General features: G+C 41.5%; 1 protein-coding gene across 1 annotated transcript in view; it reads left to right on the top strand.

Moving 5' to 3' along the window:
- Positions 1 to 18326, top strand: part of bbc (choline/ethanolaminephosphotransferase 1 bbc) — a 149739-nt gene that overhangs the window by 118482 nt on the left and 12931 nt on the right. The window contains exons 7-8 of the mRNA XM_080264848.1: positions 8290 to 8448; positions 15214 to 15339. Of these exons, the coding sequence (XP_080120974.1) occupies positions 8290 to 8448; positions 15214 to 15339 (285 nt within the window). The remainder of the gene's footprint in view (positions 1 to 8289; positions 8449 to 15213; positions 15340 to 18326) is intronic.

Here is an 18326-nt window from a genome sequence, read left to right as displayed (position 1 = left end):
GCTGAGATAGATGAGAATGGCAGTGCGTTAGTGGACATTTGTGCTGGGAGGGGGTTGGTGATAGTCAATACCCTCTTCAGGCATAAAATGATCCACAGGTATACATGGCTAATGATGAGAAGGGTGGGTGGTGAGCTGAATGAAAAGAAGGCAATGATTGATTATGTGTGTGTGGATGAAAGGATGCGAAGATGTGTAATGGATGCAAGAGCTAATAGAGGTTGGGGGAGTGGACTTTCTGACCACTACTTGGTGGTGGCCAGAATAAAGATCCAAATAAGATGGAGAAATAGAAGAAGGGAAGGACAGGAAGAAGGAGTATTTGCAAGGAGAGTGGAAATGTTACAAGAGGATGAGAAAAAGACAGAATATAAGAGAGAAGTGGAGGAACGATTCGGCAAATATGAATTGGAGCAGGTGGGGGACATGGAAGGTGTGTGCAGGATATTCACAGGAGAAATATGTGCAGCATGTGATGTGGTGTGTAGGATGAAGAGAAGACGGAGGGGGGCGCCAGGAACAGCGTGGTGGAATGAGGAGGTGAGACAGGCTGTGGCACAAAAGTAGAAAGCATACAATGAATGGATGAGAAATAGGGGCATGGAAGAAGTTGAGAGGCGGAAGAGTGAGTTTTATGTAGAAAGAAAGAGAGAAGTGAAAAGATTAGTAAGAGAGAGTAAGAAGGAGTGGATGAGGAATTTGGAAGGGATTTGAATGTAAAGTGAAGGGACTGTAAGAAAATGTTCTGGAAAGAGGTGAAGAGAGTAAGACAGGGTGGAAGTGAAGTTAGCAAGGGAGTGAAAGATAAAAATGGTTGATTACTAGTGGAGAAGGGAGAAAAGTGAGCAGATGGAGAGAACACTTTAAGGAATTGTTGAACATAGATAATGGAAGTAATGCGAGTGTAAGTGGCTGGGGAATGGCTGGGAGAAGAAGGGAGGTGAGAAGACAGGAAGAAATCAGTAGGATAGAAGTTGTGGAAGCAATGAAGAAAGTTAAATCGGGGAAAGCCCCTGGAATTGATGGAGTGTGTGGTGAAATACTGAAGCTTGGGGGAGAGATAGTAGTAGAATGGATGTGGAAGATGTGCAGATTGGCCTTTGAGGAAGGTAGAGTCCCGGAGGATTAGAAGTCAGGTATAATTATTCCCTTGTACAAAGAAAAAGGGGAAAAAGAAGTGTGTGGTAATCATAGGGGCACATGTCTTCTTAGTATAATAGGAAAAGTGTATGGTACGATACTTATTGACAGAGTTAGAGAAAGAACGGAGGAATTAGTTGGAGACGAATAGGGAGGCTTTAGGAAGGGAAGAGGTTGTGTAGATCAGATTTTCATTCTTAGGTCTTTAGTGGAAAAGTTTCTAGAGAAGGGAAAGAAGTTGTGTGCGGCTTTCATGGATTTGGAGAAAGCATATGACAGAGTTGATAGACAAGGATTGTGGAAAGTATTAAGAATATATGGAGTAGATGGGAAGTTGTTGAATGCTGTGAAGAATGTGTATGATGGTGCTAAGGCTGCAGTGCGTGTGGATGGTGAACTGAGTGAATTTTTCTCTTTGAAGGTTGGGTTGAAACAGGGATGTGTCATGTCTCCATGGTTGTTCAGTCTGTACATGGATGGGGTAATAAAAGAGATACAAGGTAGGGTAGTGGATGTTGGAGTGGCCCTGGTGACAGAGGGTAGTGTTTGGAAACTCCCTGTACTGTTGTTTGCAGATGATACTGTGTTGTTGAGTGAAGACGAAGGGGAGCTGCAAGGCTTGGTGGATGAGTTTGGGAGAGTGTGTAAGAAATGGAATCTAAAGGTGAATGTAGGGAAGAGTAAAGTGATGGTCTTTGAGAGAGGTGAAGTCAGTGAATGTACAGCGAGGTTGGATGGTGAGGAATTGGAAAATGTGAGTATGTTCAAGAACTTGGGTAGTGTGATGAGTAAGGATGGAGGTTTGGAGGGTTAAGTGCTTGAAAGGGTACAGCAGGGAAGAAAGGTTGCTGGTTCCTTGAAAGTAGTGATAAGAAACAGGGAAGTGAGCATGGAAGTGAAAAAGTTACTACTTGACAGTATTGTGATACCAACTCTAACATATGGAAGTGAAACTTGAACGTTGTTGGAAGGACAAAAGTCAAGAGTGAAAGCAGTGGAAATGAGTTATTTAAGAGGAGCCTGTGGAGTCACATGGAGAGACAGGCTGACAAGTGAGAATATAAAGGAGCATTGTGGTGTGGATGTGGATGTGATAGGAAGTGTTATGAGGAATACACTGAGGTGGTTTGCCCATGTGGATAGGATGGATGGTGAAAGACTGACGAGGAGAGTGTATGTGAATGAGGTGGAGGGGGGGAGGGGGGGGGAGGCCAAGGATGGGATGGAGAGGTATATGAGAGAGGGGGGTGTGAGTTGGGAGCGGGGCAGTGAAATGACGGGGGACAGGGCGACTTGGAGGCGATTTGTTTGTGGACCCCCTGAACGGGATTGAGGCGTGAACTGTACTGTACTTCATTGTACTTTTGCTATTATTATTAGTAGTTTTATGCAGGTATTGTAGAACTGTTACTGTTATACAGTGTTCTCTTTGTTATTGGATAGTCATACAGCACCAATTGATTGCTGTAAATCCAATATTTACTGAACCAAGTATTGTATATGAATGTGAATCCACTGGGTAAATGTTACTTTTAAATTAACTGCACGTCAGGTGCGTAAGATACTGAATGGAATGTTATGGAATAGTATTTAATGTTTGCTGATTTACATTCTAAGTAATGAAACAGTCATAGTTTGGTAGACAGTCCTGATTTAACTGTGTACTGCTGAGGGTACACACCTAAGGAAAATCTAAAGTTAGAAAAAAGAATTACTGTATCTTAAGTGTCAGTAGCCAGAAATGGCTATGGTGTATATGATGAATTTAGTGTTAGTTGATGTCAGCTGCTAGATAGCACTTTATGTGAGAAGAATGCCAAAATTGTAATCCTTGTAACATACAGCAGCTATCCTTCTTGATTCTTGGTGAATATCTGGAGTATCTTCGAGGGGGTTGAAACCATGGAGATGTAATGTGTTTCCATCTCTAGTGTGTAGATATGCTCTGACTCCATCCAGTCCAGCCAGGGAATGCTAGGTTCATTGTTTGGTTGGCAGTCCACTTAGGTGAAGAAAACTCTTGACTCTACTCTGGCATTGCCTTGTTGGGTATAACTTGATAAATTTTTTACACATAGAATAAGATCCACTGTTGAAATTGTAGTTGTGCCAAGAAGGGAAACAGACCAAAGTAGTTGACCTAATACTTGCCATTCCCGGTGACGACCCAGCGAGATTCCTGGAACCACTGTCAGACTTCTTCTTCATTTCTGCAACATTTGCGGCTTTTCCTATAACTTTCTCTCTGTTGAGCACCACCTGTCCTCCTCTAAACCTCACCTTCTCTTCCCAACTGAGACGTAGCTGTCTGAGGCAACTGATAACAAACCCTTCTCTGTATCCTCCTACTTTGTCCATACTCATTTCAAAGCCAAAGGTGGCTGTTGCGTACATGTACACAATGACTTATCTTGCTCTCTTGTTCCTGAACTTGATTCTTCTGAATTCTCTACTCTCTGGCTTCAGCTTCCCTGTCATTGTCTGACTAAATATGTCTGTGCTGTTTACTTATCCCCTAATTCTACTATGAAAAATTCTTTGACTGTCTCACTTCTAAGGTGAAACACAATCCTATCCATTTCTCCTTTCTCTGAAATCTCCATTCTAGGATATTTCAATGTTCACCACCACCTTTGACTCTCCTCCCCTTTCACTGACCCACCTGGTGAACAAGCCTATATCTTTTCTATCCTCAGTGACCTAGAGCAGCTTTTACAGCCCCCTACTTATATCCCTGACCGTCTTGGAGAGAGAGATCCAGCATATTTGACCTCTTCCTTACGACAGATTCATCTGCTTATGCTGTAAATCTTTTCTTTTTGTTTGGTTTCTCTGATCACAACCTTATCACTTTAACCCGTCCTATCGTGCCAGTGTGACCTGTGGACCTTCCAAAGAAATGTCAGTTGTGGCACTGATTGGGAGGCTCTCAGGCAGTACTTCTCTGATTTTCCTTGGAATGATTATTGCTTCGATGGCCGAGCACCATCTGAGTGTGCCATGCGCATTATGGAAGTTATTCTTTCAGGCATGGAAGCATACTGTACATTCCTTTCTCATAACCTTGGTTGAATCACGCTTGTTCTAATGCTGTCCACAACAAGGTACCGGAGCCAACCCACCCCTGAATCTCATCTTTCTTATATTTCTGTCCGAAATCGTGCTAAGTCTTTTCTTCGCTCTGCTAAAAGTAATTTCATCCATACTAAATGCTCTGAACTCTCCCACTGGAATTCTTCCCGCTCCTTCTGGCACCTTGCCAAAAACCTTTCTAACAGCTTTACCTCATTATCCTTCCTTCCTCTTTTCTACTCCAATGGATCTGTAGCTATTTCTTCTATTGATAAAGCAACACTTTTCTCTCAGATTTTCTCCTCCAATTCCACCCCAGACAGTTCTGGTGCAGTCCCTCCATCTCATCCTCCCTCTGACTTCCTCATGGCTGACACTAAAATTTCTTAAATTGATGTATTTTCTGCCATCACTGGCCCCAGTACTAACAAGGCATATGGGCCTGATGGGGTCCCTCCTGTTGTCCTCAAGAACTGTGCTTTTGTGCAAACACCCTTCCTAGGTAAACTCTTTTGCCTTTGTCTCAACTTGCGCCTTTCCTTCTTGCTGGAAGTTTGCTCTGATTCAGCCAGTCCCAAAGAAGGGTGACCATTCCCAGCCCTCTAACTATCGCCCAGTTGCTTTAACATTCTGTAATTCAAAAGTTTTAAGGTCTGTTCTTAACAAAAAACTTTTAAAACGTCTTTCCTGTCACAACCTTCTTTCTGATCGTCAATATGGGTTCTTCCAGGGACGCTCCACTGGTGATCTCACCTACCTTCCAGACTCTGATCATCCTCCTTTTGGGACTATGGCAAAAGCTTTACCATTGCACTTGACATCCCGAAGGCTTCTGATCGAGTCTGGCATAAATCTTTAATATCCAAACTACCCCCGTATGGTTTCTAGCCTTCTATCTGCGCCTTCATCTCTAACCTCCTTTCCGGTTGTTTTGTAGCTGGTAGATGGCCACTGTTCTTCTCCTAATGCTATCAGTAGTGGTGTTCCTCAGGGCTCTGCCCTATCTCCAACTGTCTTCCTTTTATTCATCAGTGACCTTCTAAGCTCTATATCTAACCCTATCCACTCATGTGCTGATGATTCCACTCTTCACCTTTCCATTCGCTTCCAGCAATGTCCATCTCAATAGGTGCTTCAAAAAAGAAGGGATGAGGGTATGGCACACCTAATGTCTGACTTGGCTCATATCTCTGATGGGGGTAAAAATAACCTTATTGTGTTTAAAGCATCAAAAACTCAGTTCTTACATCTATAAACCCGACAAAATGTTCCACAGGAGTACCCTTTAATTTTTAACAATATCCTGCTCAATCCTGCATCATCTTTAAACATACCTGGGGTTTCATTCTCTCGAGATTTATGTTGGAAAGAATATATTGCCTCTCTTGTAAAATCTACTTCCAAGATATTGGGTGTGCTAAGCCGACTCCATACATTCTTTACCCCTGCACAGTCGTTGACTTTATACACGGGTTTTATTCGCCCCTGTGTAGAGTACAACTCTTGTATGGGGAGGCTCCCCACACACAGCTCTTCTCAACAGGGTGGAGTCAAAGGCTTTTTGTCTCAACTTTCCTCCTCTTCCTGACTCCTTTCAACCTGTCTCTTCGCCACACTGTTGCATCTTTATCTCTTTTCTATCATTACTCCAGTGGTCACTGCTCCTCTGAACTGTCTGCTTGCATCCCTCTACCACTACAGCAGGCACATACCACTCATCGAGCATCAAACTCTCATCCCTTTTCTGTCCAACTCTAATTCAGGAGTTAACCGATACTCCCAGCCCTTCATGTATACAACAGGTAAGCTCTGGAACTGTTTCACTCTGTCTGTTTTTCCTACTGCCTACGATCTCCAGTCTTTCAAACGCAATGTGTCCAGGCATCTCGAAATTAATGGATCTCGAATTTGGCTCTTTGTTGCCTTGTTTTTGTATTTTTCTTGAAGGAAGCAGTTTGCAGGCCCCTGGCCTTTGGCTCCCTCTTCGTTTCATTAAAAAAAGAAGAAAGAGAGACAGAGACAGACTGGTACTGGTATAGTACCTGCCTCTTGTGGTTCTGTTCTGTGGTCAAATCGTCAGAACTGCATTGTGGAAAGGGTATGGTGTATAAGTGTCTTGACAGGTTGTCATTGCCTGATAATATTGGAACCAGAACCATAGTAGCCTTCTGGAACATAGCTGTATCAGAGGTACAAAACACCCTATATATATATATATATATATATATATATATATATATATATATATGTATGTATGTATATCTGTACCATGTAAGTATGGCCCAGATGCAGGTCGGGATGGGACACCTTGAGACTACTGAACTTCCTCTGGTGCTGTGGAAACAGTTGGAGCAAGTACATTGTCCCCCAAGTTGCTAAGTTAAGCACAACAGAAGGGTCATTATTTTATGCTGTTACCTCACTTAAGATTTTTTCCAGTCAGCTATTAGCCAAAAAATTAGTCAGTTTCATAGGTGTTCTCCAAAGGATCTGCTATGTGGATCAGTAAACACTAAGCAGCTTAAGTATGTGTTTTCATGTTGAAGTATTAGTGGTGTAGTGACTTGCATGCTCATGTGGTTGCACTGCTGTAGGCTTGCATGATAGATGCTTGCTTTTGTGTGTTTTGTCTGTTTTTCATTAACATATAATGTACTGTATTCTTTTATGCTTTAGGTACCGGGTAAACTATGCTTCATCTACGAGGGTAAGGGTACAGGGAGAAACATCTCCAAAAGGTAGTGGTTCTTTCCTCCTTGGTTCGTGTGTGTAAGCTTCCTGTATAGCACTTTATGTTTCACTTATTCCTATGCTGGAAAGTAATATTTTTTTAATGAAAATTGTAGCATGGAATTACACTTAACTTCTTCAGTCCTTGAGGTTTCTGTCATGTGAATTATAAAAACACACCATGTGAATGAAGGTCTTTACTGAGCAACAACACATCACTATGCTGAGTCATGTCAGTTTGCTGCACTGTAACATACATACAACACATCAGGTAATATACTTTGACATAGTGGGGATGGGGGGGAGGGGAAGGAAGGAGGGTAGGTGTCAATGAGGGTGGGGTGGATGTAAAGGATGAAGTGGGGTCAAGGGACAAAGGAATGAGGAAGCATGGGCTGACACACCTTAAGTAGTGTTAGTTGCTCACACCCCCCACCTCACCTTACCAATTTGTATCAACAACCTACTCACTATGTCTGGATATATAATGTGCTGTTTTAATGTTACTTGACAAAGCTCAGCTGAACAAAATGCTGTTACTCAATAAAGACCTCCACTGCATAAAGTTTGTTTTACACCATTTCTGTCAATAATACTTGCCACACAGTGCTGATATTCACAATTCAAATATAATTTTTTCCCATTGATCAGAATATGTTGAATTAGTCTTAATTGTTGTGGACAAGAGAGTAAAGATTCAGGGGTTTCTGTCCTCTTGAGTTGCAAGATCTCATTGCCAGCAAAGTGAAATAGTTTGATAGTAGTAGCCACAACAAAGTTAATTACCCCAATGAAATGTTTACAAGGTTGTCAAGGAACTCTGATTTCAGCTCTTGAAATGCTACTAGAACACTAATTGCAGTGAATAAACTCTGATATATAAGTCTCACATTGAGAGGTTGTCCCAGAGCTGAATAAAATCTGCTAGGGGGGAAAAAGGGGGTGGGGGAAGAGAGGTCTGTTGAGAGGCTAATAGAGATTTTTTTAATATGTTCCTTGCAAATGGTCTCCCCTAACCTAAGTAAAATTGTCTGGGAGTTGTAAGAATGAACTATAAAAAGCATAATTGTACTGGAGAAGTTAAAGGGAATGGCAGATTAGTGCACAACAGATGTGCTACTATATATTGATATATGTTTTAAACTTATGAGGTGGATTTGATTGCATGTGGTTTGCATTTTATTTATTTATTTATTTTTGTAAGAAATATGAATGTTAATGAAAATGCAGTAAGTATACATGTTACTTGTGCTGTTAAAAGAAATAATGTTAACTGATTATTTAATACTGTACTGTACAGTACATTATGAATATGTTTCTAGTGGTAACTTAATGTCGTGTTGTCAGGGCACAAGTGTGTTGTCACCGGTCGTGCCACTAATATACATCTTGGCACCAGCTGTCTTAATAGCCTGGAAGAGCCCTGAGGACCTCTACCTTCAAAATCCTGCCATTTACCTTTTAACCTTTGGCTGTGTATCTGCTAGAGTCACCAACAGATTGGTTGTAAGTAACTTGTGGATTTTGTCATTATAAATATCAGCATACTCTTGCTGGTTTTGCATTTCTTTGGCTTCCTTTTCTGCTGTACATATATATATATATATATATATATATATATATATATGGTATATATATATATATATATATATTGTATATATATATATATATATATATGGTATATATATATATATAGACCGTATATATATATATATATATATATAGACCGTATATATATATATATATATATATATTTCTATTGCCAGATGCCTCAATCCCGTTTGGGGTGGCCACAAACAAATCGCCTCCACATCGCCCTGTCCCCCGCCATTTCACTGCCCTTCTCCCAACTCACACCCCCCTCTCTCATATACCTCTCCACCCCATCCCTTCATCTCATCCTCGGCCTCCCCCTCCCTCTTCCCCCCTCCACCTCACTCACATAGACGCTCTTCGTCAGTCTCTCCCCCTCAATCCTCTCCACATGGCCAAACCAACTCAGTGTGTTCCTCCTAACGCATCCTATCACATCCACATCCACACCGCAACGCTTCTTTATATCCTCATTCGTCAGCCTGTCTCTCCATGTGACTCCACAGGCTCCTCTTAAATAAATCATTTCCACTGCTCTCACTCTTGACTTGTGTCTTTCCAACAACGTCCAGGCTTCACTTCCATACATTAGAGTTGGTATCACAATACTGTCATGTAGTAACTTTTTCACTTCCATGCTTACTTCCCTGTTTCTTATTACTGCCTTCAAGGAACCAGCAACTTTTCTTCCCTGCTGTACCCTTTCAAGCACTTCACCCTCCAAACTTCCATCCTTACTCATCACATACCCAAGTACTTAAATGTACTCACATTCTCCATTTCCTCATCATCCAACCTCACTGTACATTCACTGACTTCACCCTTCTCGAAGACAATAGCTTTACTCTTCCCTGCATTTACCATCAGATTCCGTTTCTTAAACACTCTCCCAAACTCATCCACCAAGCCTTGCAGCTTTCCTTTGTCTTCACTCAACAACACAGTATCATCTGCAAACAACAGTACAGGGAGTTTCCAAACACTGCCCTCTGTCACCAGGGCCACTCCAGCATCCACTACCCTACCTTGTATCTCTTTTATAACACCATCCATATACAGATTGAACAACCATGGAGACATGACACATCCCTGTTTCAACCCAACCTTCAAATAGAAAAACTCACTCAGTTCACCATCCACATGCACTGCAGCCTTAGCACCCTCATACATACTCTTCACAGCATTCAACAACTTCCCATCTACTCCATATATTCTTAATACTTTCCACAATCCTTGTCTATCCACCCTGTCATATGCTTTCTCCAAATCCATGAAGGCTGCATACAACTTCTGTCCCTTCTCTAGACACTTTTCCACTAAAGATCTAAGAATGAATATCTGATCTACACAACCTCTTCTCTTCCTAAAGCCTCCCTGTTCTTTTCCAACTAATTTCTCTGTTATTTCCCTGACTGTTAATAAGTATCCTACCGTGTACTTTTCCTGTTACACTAAGAAGACAGTTGCCCCAATGATTACCACACACTTCTTTTTTCCCTTTTCCTTTGTACAAGGGAATAATTATACCTGACTTCCAATCCTCCGGGACCTTACCTTCCTCCCAGACCAATCTGCACATCTTCCATATCCATTCTACTACTATCCCTCCCCCATGCTTCAGCGTTTCACCACACACTCCATTAATTGCTGGGGCTTTCCCCATTTTAACTTTCTTCATTGCTTCCACAACTTGTATCCTACTGATTTCTTCCTGTCTTCTCACCTCCCTTCTTCTCCCAGCCATTCCCCAGCCACTTATACTCACATTACTTCCAATCTCTATGTTGAACAATTGATTAAAGTATTCTCTCCATCTGCTCACTTTTTCTCCCTTCTCCACTAGTAATCTACAATTTTTATCTTTGACTCCCCTACTAACTTCATTGCCACCCAGTCTGACTATCTTCACCTCTTTCCAGAACATTTTCTTACATTCCCTCCACTTTATATTCAAATTCCTTCCAAATTCCTGATCCACTCTCTTCTTACTCTCTTACTAATCTTTTCTCTTCTCTCTTCCTTTCTACAAATAACTCTCTCCTCCGTCTCTCAACTTCTTCCACGCCCCTATTTCTCAACCATTCATTATGTGCTTTCTTCTTTTGTGCCACAGCCAGTTTCACCTCTTCATTCCACCATGCTGTTCTTTGCACCCATTTTTGTGTTCTCACCCCACACACCACATCACATACTGCACATATTTCCTCTGTGAATAACTTGCACGCACCTTCCACGTTCCCCATCTGCTCCAATTCATATTGGCCCAATCGTTCCTCCACTTCTCTCTTATATTCTGCCTTTTTCTCATCCTCTTGTAACCTTTCCACTCTCCTTACATCTGCTCCGTCCTCCCGTCCTTCCCTTCTTCTATTTCTCCATTTTGCTTGGACCTTGATTGTGACCACCACCAAGTGGTGGTCAGAAAGTCCACTCCCCCAACCTCTGTATGCTCTTGCATCCATTACACATCTTCGCATCCTTTCATCCACACACGCATAATCAGTCATTGCCTTCCTTTCATTCAGTTCACCACCCACCCTTTTGCTCACTCGCCATGTATACCTTTGGATCATTTTGTGCCTGAAGAGGGTATTGGCTGTCACCAACCCCCTCCCGGCACGAAAGTCCACTGAAACACTACCATTCTCATCTATTTCAGCAGGCACACCCCACTCACCAACTACTCCATCCACCTTCACATTCCCTACTTTACCATTCATATCGCCAGTCAAAAACACTCTCTCATTCCTTTCAGACTTTTCCATGCACACTTCCACATTTGTCCAGAACTCTTCTCTCACTCTGCTTGCACGATCTTGCGTTGGCGCATACACAGACACAATCGCCCACATTTGTAGTCCAACTTTCAATCTTACCCACACAGTCCTTGAACCAACTGATCCATACTCTCTTATATTCTCCTTCCATTTGTTACTCACACAATACAGACTCCTTCTTTTGACTTTTCATTCTCACCTACTCCTCTCTCATTCTCTCCTCTCCATTTAGTTTCAGTTAATCAACATACATCCACTTTTGCACCCTCAAGCACCTGGAGAATTTCTCTCTCTTTCACCTCATCATTTGCACCCCTTACATTCCAGGTCGCTGTCCGTATCATGTCCTTTGTACGGTCCTTAGTCGTCATCTTTTGGTCAGTCCTGGTCCAAGGCTTCTTGTCCGTATTTTTAGTTTGTTGTTTTCCGGGAAGGGGCACTAACCCTCCGCCAACCCACTTGCTGTCATGTAGGGAACACGTGTCGGTTGGTTACAAGGTTACCACCCAGCATTGCAAATGTGATTTCCTGGTTTACAGGAAATCATTTGGCTTGCCACTCGATGTAGAGCTACCCTAAACACGGGGTACCACTACACTAAGTGGGTGGATGATTTTTTTTTTTTTAATGCAAGGAAGAAGGAACCAAAGGCCATGAGCCCGCAGTAACAGTTCCCTCCAAGAGAAAAACAAAATACAATAGAGAGCCAAATTCAAGATCCGATCATTTTGAGATGCCTGGACACACTGCATTTGAAAGACTGGAGATCATAGGCAGCAGGAAATATAGACAGAGGGAGACAGTTCCAGAGCTGACCTGTTGCATAAATGAAAGACTGGGAGTAACGGTTAACTCTTGCATTAGAGAGTTGGACAGAAAAGGGATGAGAGTTTGCTGCCAGACGGGTGCTACGCGCCCGTCGTAGAGGTGGAGGAATGCAAGCAGACAGTTCAGAGGAGCAGTGACCATTAGAGTAGCGATAGAAAAGAGATAAAGATGCAACAGTGCGGCGAAGAGACAGAGGTTGAAGGGAGTCAGTAAGAGGAGGAGAGTTAATGAGACGAAAAGCCTTTGACTCCACCCTATTGAGAAGAGCTGTATGTGGGGAGCCTCCCCACACATGAGAGTTGTACTCCACACAGGGGTAGATAAAACCCCTGTATAGAGTCAACAATTGTGCAGGGGTAAAGAAAGAGCGGAGTCGGCTTAGCACACCCAATCTCTTGGAAGCAGATTTTACAAGAGATGTAATATGATCTTTCCAAGATAAGTCCCGAGTAAATGAAACCCCAAGCACATTCAAGGATGATGCAGGATTAAGCTGAATATTATTAAACATTAGTGGGTATACCTGTGGAAGATTTTGTCGGGTTGATAGGTGTAAGAACTGAGTCTTAGATGCATTAAAGACAACCATATTATTTTTACCCCAGTCAGAGATACGAGCCAAGTCAGACATTAGGTGTGCCATAGCCTCATCCCTTGTTTGTTGAAGTAACTGTTGAGATGGGCGTTGCGGGAACCGAATGGAAAGGTGAAGGGTGGGCACCCCCAGTTCGTTATTCGACCATTTCATTATTCCACTTTTTTTGGAATGTATACCTGTTGAATAGTGGGGGATAGGTGTACTGTATTGCATTTTATGCTTAGCTTTCATCATTTACCCTTGGGAAAGTTTTTAGGATAGAGGGTCAAGACGGGTAGTAACACAATATCCCACTCGACGCTGAATGTTGAGTCAACTAGGGAGTACTATGCAATATCCGTCATTTTGCTTTATTCGGCGTAGGGCTTGGCTGAATTACAACAGATAATTGAGTTTACTCACCATCCACTCACCCGGTGTAGTGCTGCTCTTGGGTGCCTGCCTTTTTCTCTCATCCTTTTTTCCTTCTGTCCTCTTCTGTCTTTCATCACTTCATTCATTCCTCTTCCTTATGCCTACAGGTGACAGTACATCCCCTCTTCTGTCTTGTTTTCCTCCATTCTTTCCTGTTCCTTCTGCCTGTTGGTGACCTTACACTGAGTGACAAGCCAAATGGTTTCCTGTACACCAGGAAACCATTTACTATGCTGGGTGTTAACCATATAACCAGTTTATGGCACCAGGCAGTTTAGTGGGTAATGAAGGCACTCCAGTTGGATTGAGCCTATGCGGGTGTATATCCAAGGGATGGTTGGGGTTTACTGCTCACATAATGCCACTCAGGGATGAGTAAGGCTGGTCACTTTCATCTTAAATCTCAGGACCGACTTTCCTAGCCCCAGGCTCCTACACTTCTCATGGGGCAACGCAGGATTAGATGATGATTCTAATGATGAAAAAAATAATAATAATAATAATAATGTTTGCAAAGAATACAGTATATTCTTTCTGCATTGTCATCTTTTAAAAACTCCTCATTCATATTCTTCCTTCTAAATTTCTCCTTGCCATGATATTTTCAGTTTCAGCAGTTCTCATTCCCATTCAGATCTTTCAGTACAATAACTTGTTCTTTTATCCGTATCTTTTAACTCACTCACCTCTTCTCCAGACAGTACTGTATATGAAATTCCATTACTTTCCTCACATCCATTTTCATTGGTGCATCTGATACTGTACACAAACAGATCTCTATCTGTCTGTGCCCATGCTGCACTTACATCACACATATCTTGCATCGACACAAACTTAGCACATTTATCTTCCAACCTTTGTACTGTGAAATCATGATTTTTTGGATCTCACTCGTATGGATTTTGAATTTAATGGATGAAATCTAGAGTTTCTGAAGCATCATTTTGTTTCATTTTGTTTTTGAAGGCTCAAACATGCTTGCATGCGTCAGTCTTTGTCATCTAATGGCGGCGTTCTGTGCTGTTCAGTCTCTGGCAGTTTCCCTATTCAGTCCCATATCCCTGAGGTCACACTTAGTGACCTCATCCCAGGTCCTTTTTGGTCTGCCTCTCGCAACCCTACCTCAGATGTTCACACTTCTCACTCTCTGCTGCCAAATGTCATCACCATCCTCTCCACATGCCCACACAATCTCGGTCTGCCCCTCCTCAGCACAACACTAATACACTTCAGTCCCATCTTTCCTCTCAACTCATTCATAAACATAGCTTCCCTAGGTCTCACATTCAAGGACGCATTACACATCCATCCAACCATTGTCATTTCTGCATGTTTGAGCTTACAAATATCCTCTCCCTTCACTGCCCGGGTCTCACCACCATGCAACGTTACACTCCTAACACGTGGTGCGTGTAAAGATCCCTAAACACAGAGGGAGGGCCGTCTCAATGTCGAGAGAAGCAATACCTCCCGGAACTTCTTCTAACCACTTCTCATCCTAGCCACAGAGCTAGTCCAGCCCCACCTCCAGCACATAGCATGTCCCTAAATAAAAAAACTCTTTCACACACTCAAGAGACTCGCCAACAAGATCAGTCCTCTCACGCATGACAATTTCTATACTATTTTGTGTGCTTTCCCTGACACACCGCACACACAAAATCAGCATTATCTTGCACTCTGCCTTAAATGTCACAGCGTCTCTTAAGCACCTACTTATCACAAATACTGCACAAGATGGAGCTATTCTCACACCCTTGTGGCAAACCTCACATGGCCACTCTCTCTCTTCTTTGACTTTACCACCACCAGCCCTAGATATCATCAGTTTTGTTTTATCAACATTTACTCTCAAACCCTTGTGCCCCATTCCATCTCTCCACTACCTTCAGTGAAAAATAGAAATACAAAAAATTTTAAGTAATTTGAATACAGATATTCATTTAGGCGTTAAAATGAGGTTGCCACATGAAGGCTACTGTTGTGAAACATTTATTTTCTAGTAATAAGGGTAATTTATGACAGTCAAAGATATGTAAAGAATCTGTTTCTGTTTTCAAGGTTGCCCATATGACCAAGAGTGAGATGGCATATAGTGATGCATCCCTTATGGGGCCAGGAGCGTTGTTCCTTAATCAGTACTTCAATTGCCCCATCCCAGAGAAAATTTTGCTTTATATAGTTTGTGTAAGTATTTTTGTCTACAGTGATTGTTTTTATGTTTTATATATAGTAATTTATCCATAGGAATGGGGGAAAATATTTTTATATTGTATGTATACTACTTTATCCTTAGGAATAGGGAAGCAAGAACTACCATGTACAGTATTCATTATGTCGTTAATGCATCTGTTTGGGATGGGAGTAGAGAGCTGGAAACCCTTTCTTTTTATTAGCACTAAGATGTAGTGAACCTACCACCCACATTTACATTGCAAGCAGCCTCATGCATGAGGCTTACTTAGAGGACTGAGATGTAGCCTCAGCCCTCAAGGGGTCAGAGGCACTGCTCGTTCCCCCCTTTTCTAACCCCTCAGCCTCAGATGCCCTCAATTCAGGACACCCAATGAACATCATTTTGTCTATCATGGTAAGTTAAAACTCCTACTTATTTATCACTGTTTACCTTTTATGGTACTTTTTTTTTTTTTTTTTTTTTTTTTTTTTTTTTTTACAGTACATGTAAATCATATAAAGTATGCACATGGGGATAAAAAATTTTCAAGAAGGCCATAAGGGAGACTTTGGGAAAGTTTTTGTATTTTCTTAGACTTATTAGCCAAAAAAAATTGGTTCTTATGCAGTGTTTTGCACTTTTTATTTCAGTGATTTTTCATGATATGGTGGCCGTGCAAAACAGGAGGCCATTACAGAGAAAGAGAGAGAGAGTTGTAAGGGTTCTGCCTACACAGTGCCCATAAATGGTTCTATATTTCAGCAAAGTGATAACTGTGCTAGAATTCAGCAAGGTGATAATTGTGGCAAGGCGTCCATAACTGTGACAAAATTCAGTGAGGCCCCTATCTCTGTGCCAAGATTTGGTGAGACACACACAAATATGCCAGACTTTGGGAAAGTGCTCATGACTGCCAGAATTTGGCAGTTTGCCCATAAGGTGTGCCAAAATTCGTTGAGGTACTCATAATTGTGCCAAAATTTGGCAAGGTGCTAAAAACTCTCTCTCTCTCTCTCTCTCTCTCTCTCTCTCTCTCACACACACACACACACACACACACACACACACACACACACACACACACACACACACACACACACACACACACACACACACACACACACACACACACACACACACACACACACACACACACACACACACACACACACACACACACACACACACACACACACACACACACACACACACACACACACACACACACACACACACACACACACACACACACACACACACACACACACACACACACACACACACACACACACACACACACACACACACACACACACACACACACACACACACACACACACACACACACACACACACACACACACACACACACACACACACACACACACACACACACACACACACACACACACACACACTCTTCAGGATTGCATATGACATAGTTAACAGCACTGAAAGTTACAAAGAGAGCCTAAACTATAAAAAGGGAAAGGATTATGACCTAAATAAGTACTTCTTAGAAATTGATTGGGAAAAGGATCTTAGAGGACAATATTTAAATGATATATATAAAATATTCTGTGAACTTTATGAAATAGGAGTCCAGAAGTACATCTCACAGCACGAAGAAGCAGAAAAGAAAACAAAGAAATGGTTCAATACAGAATGTAAAAAATCAAAAGAAAAAAGAGATTTGTTGTGGAATAGATACAGAAGACACAGTAGTGAAAGGGCATATAACAATTATAAACAGGCAAGAAACGATTATACAAGAATAAGGAGGGAAGCCCAAAAACTGTTTGAGGAGGATATCATAAATAAAAGTAGTGATCAACCGAAGCCATTTTACAGCTACATCAGAAGCAAGACCAAACTAAAAGATAAAATACATTCAATTACAGACTAGGGAATCACCTATACACAAGAGAAGGATACTTGTGAAGCACTAAACAAGAATTTCCAATCAGTTTTTACAGAGGAAAAAATTTTGAGAGGGATTATGTGGAATATGCATGCCCACACATACTACCAGATATACAAACATCAGAAAAAGTACTACAGGAGGAGCTAAGTAAATTAGACAAAGGAAAAGCAAATGGTCCTGATGAAATTTCATGCTGGGTGCTACATGAATGTGCAAAGGAGTTAAGTAAACCATTATTTTTAATTTTCAGGAAATCCTTGAGACAAGGTAAACTACCTGATATTTGGAAGAAAGCAAACATTGTTCCCTTATTCAAGAAAGGGAACAGACAAAATCCACTCAACTACCAACCAGTATCACTAACCATTGTTGTAAGCAAGGTATTAGAAAAGCTTGTAAGAAAAGCTGGGGTAAATCATCTAGAAGAACACAGTATGATAACAGAAAGACAGTTTGGTTTCAGAAAAGGAAAATCATGTGTTACTAATCTGTTGAGGTACTATGACAGAGTAACAGACACATTACAGGAAAGAGAAGGATGGGTGGACAGTATCTATTTAGATTTCAAGAAAGCATTTGACACAGTACCACACCAAAGACTTTTATGGAAACTGTACCCATCCATCCATCAAGGAGGAATTCGAGGCAAACTGTATTGTTGGATGCAAGATTTTCTCATAAAAAGAGAAATGAGAACAGTACTAAGGGGAAATTACTCATCATGGAGAGAAGTGACTAGTGGAGTACCACAGGGCTCAATGCTGGCACCAATCATGCTTTTAGTGTATATAAATGATATAGATAGTAACACTGGAAATGAAAGCTATCTAAATATGTTTGCAGATGATGCAAAAATACAAAGGAGAATTACTAACACAGACTCTTGTAAAGAGCTAAAAGAAGAATTAAATAAACTTCATGAATGGAGTAATACATGGCACATGGAATTCAGTGTGGACAAGTGTCGTGTAATCAAGTTTGGTAAAAGTGGAAAAAGACATGATTGGAATTATAAGTTAGGAAATAAAACCCTATACACATCAGAAAGAGAGAAGGACCTAGGTGTGATTATCA

This window comes from Coenobita brevimanus, chromosome 14, assembly GCF_032717465.1.
Source record: "Coenobita brevimanus isolate Jiangsu-jjx chromosome 14, ASM3271746v2, whole genome shotgun sequence".
NCBI classification, from domain to species: Eukaryota; Metazoa; Arthropoda; class Malacostraca; order Decapoda; family Coenobitidae; genus Coenobita; species Coenobita brevimanus.
This window is presented reverse-complemented; position numbering and strand designations above follow the sequence as displayed.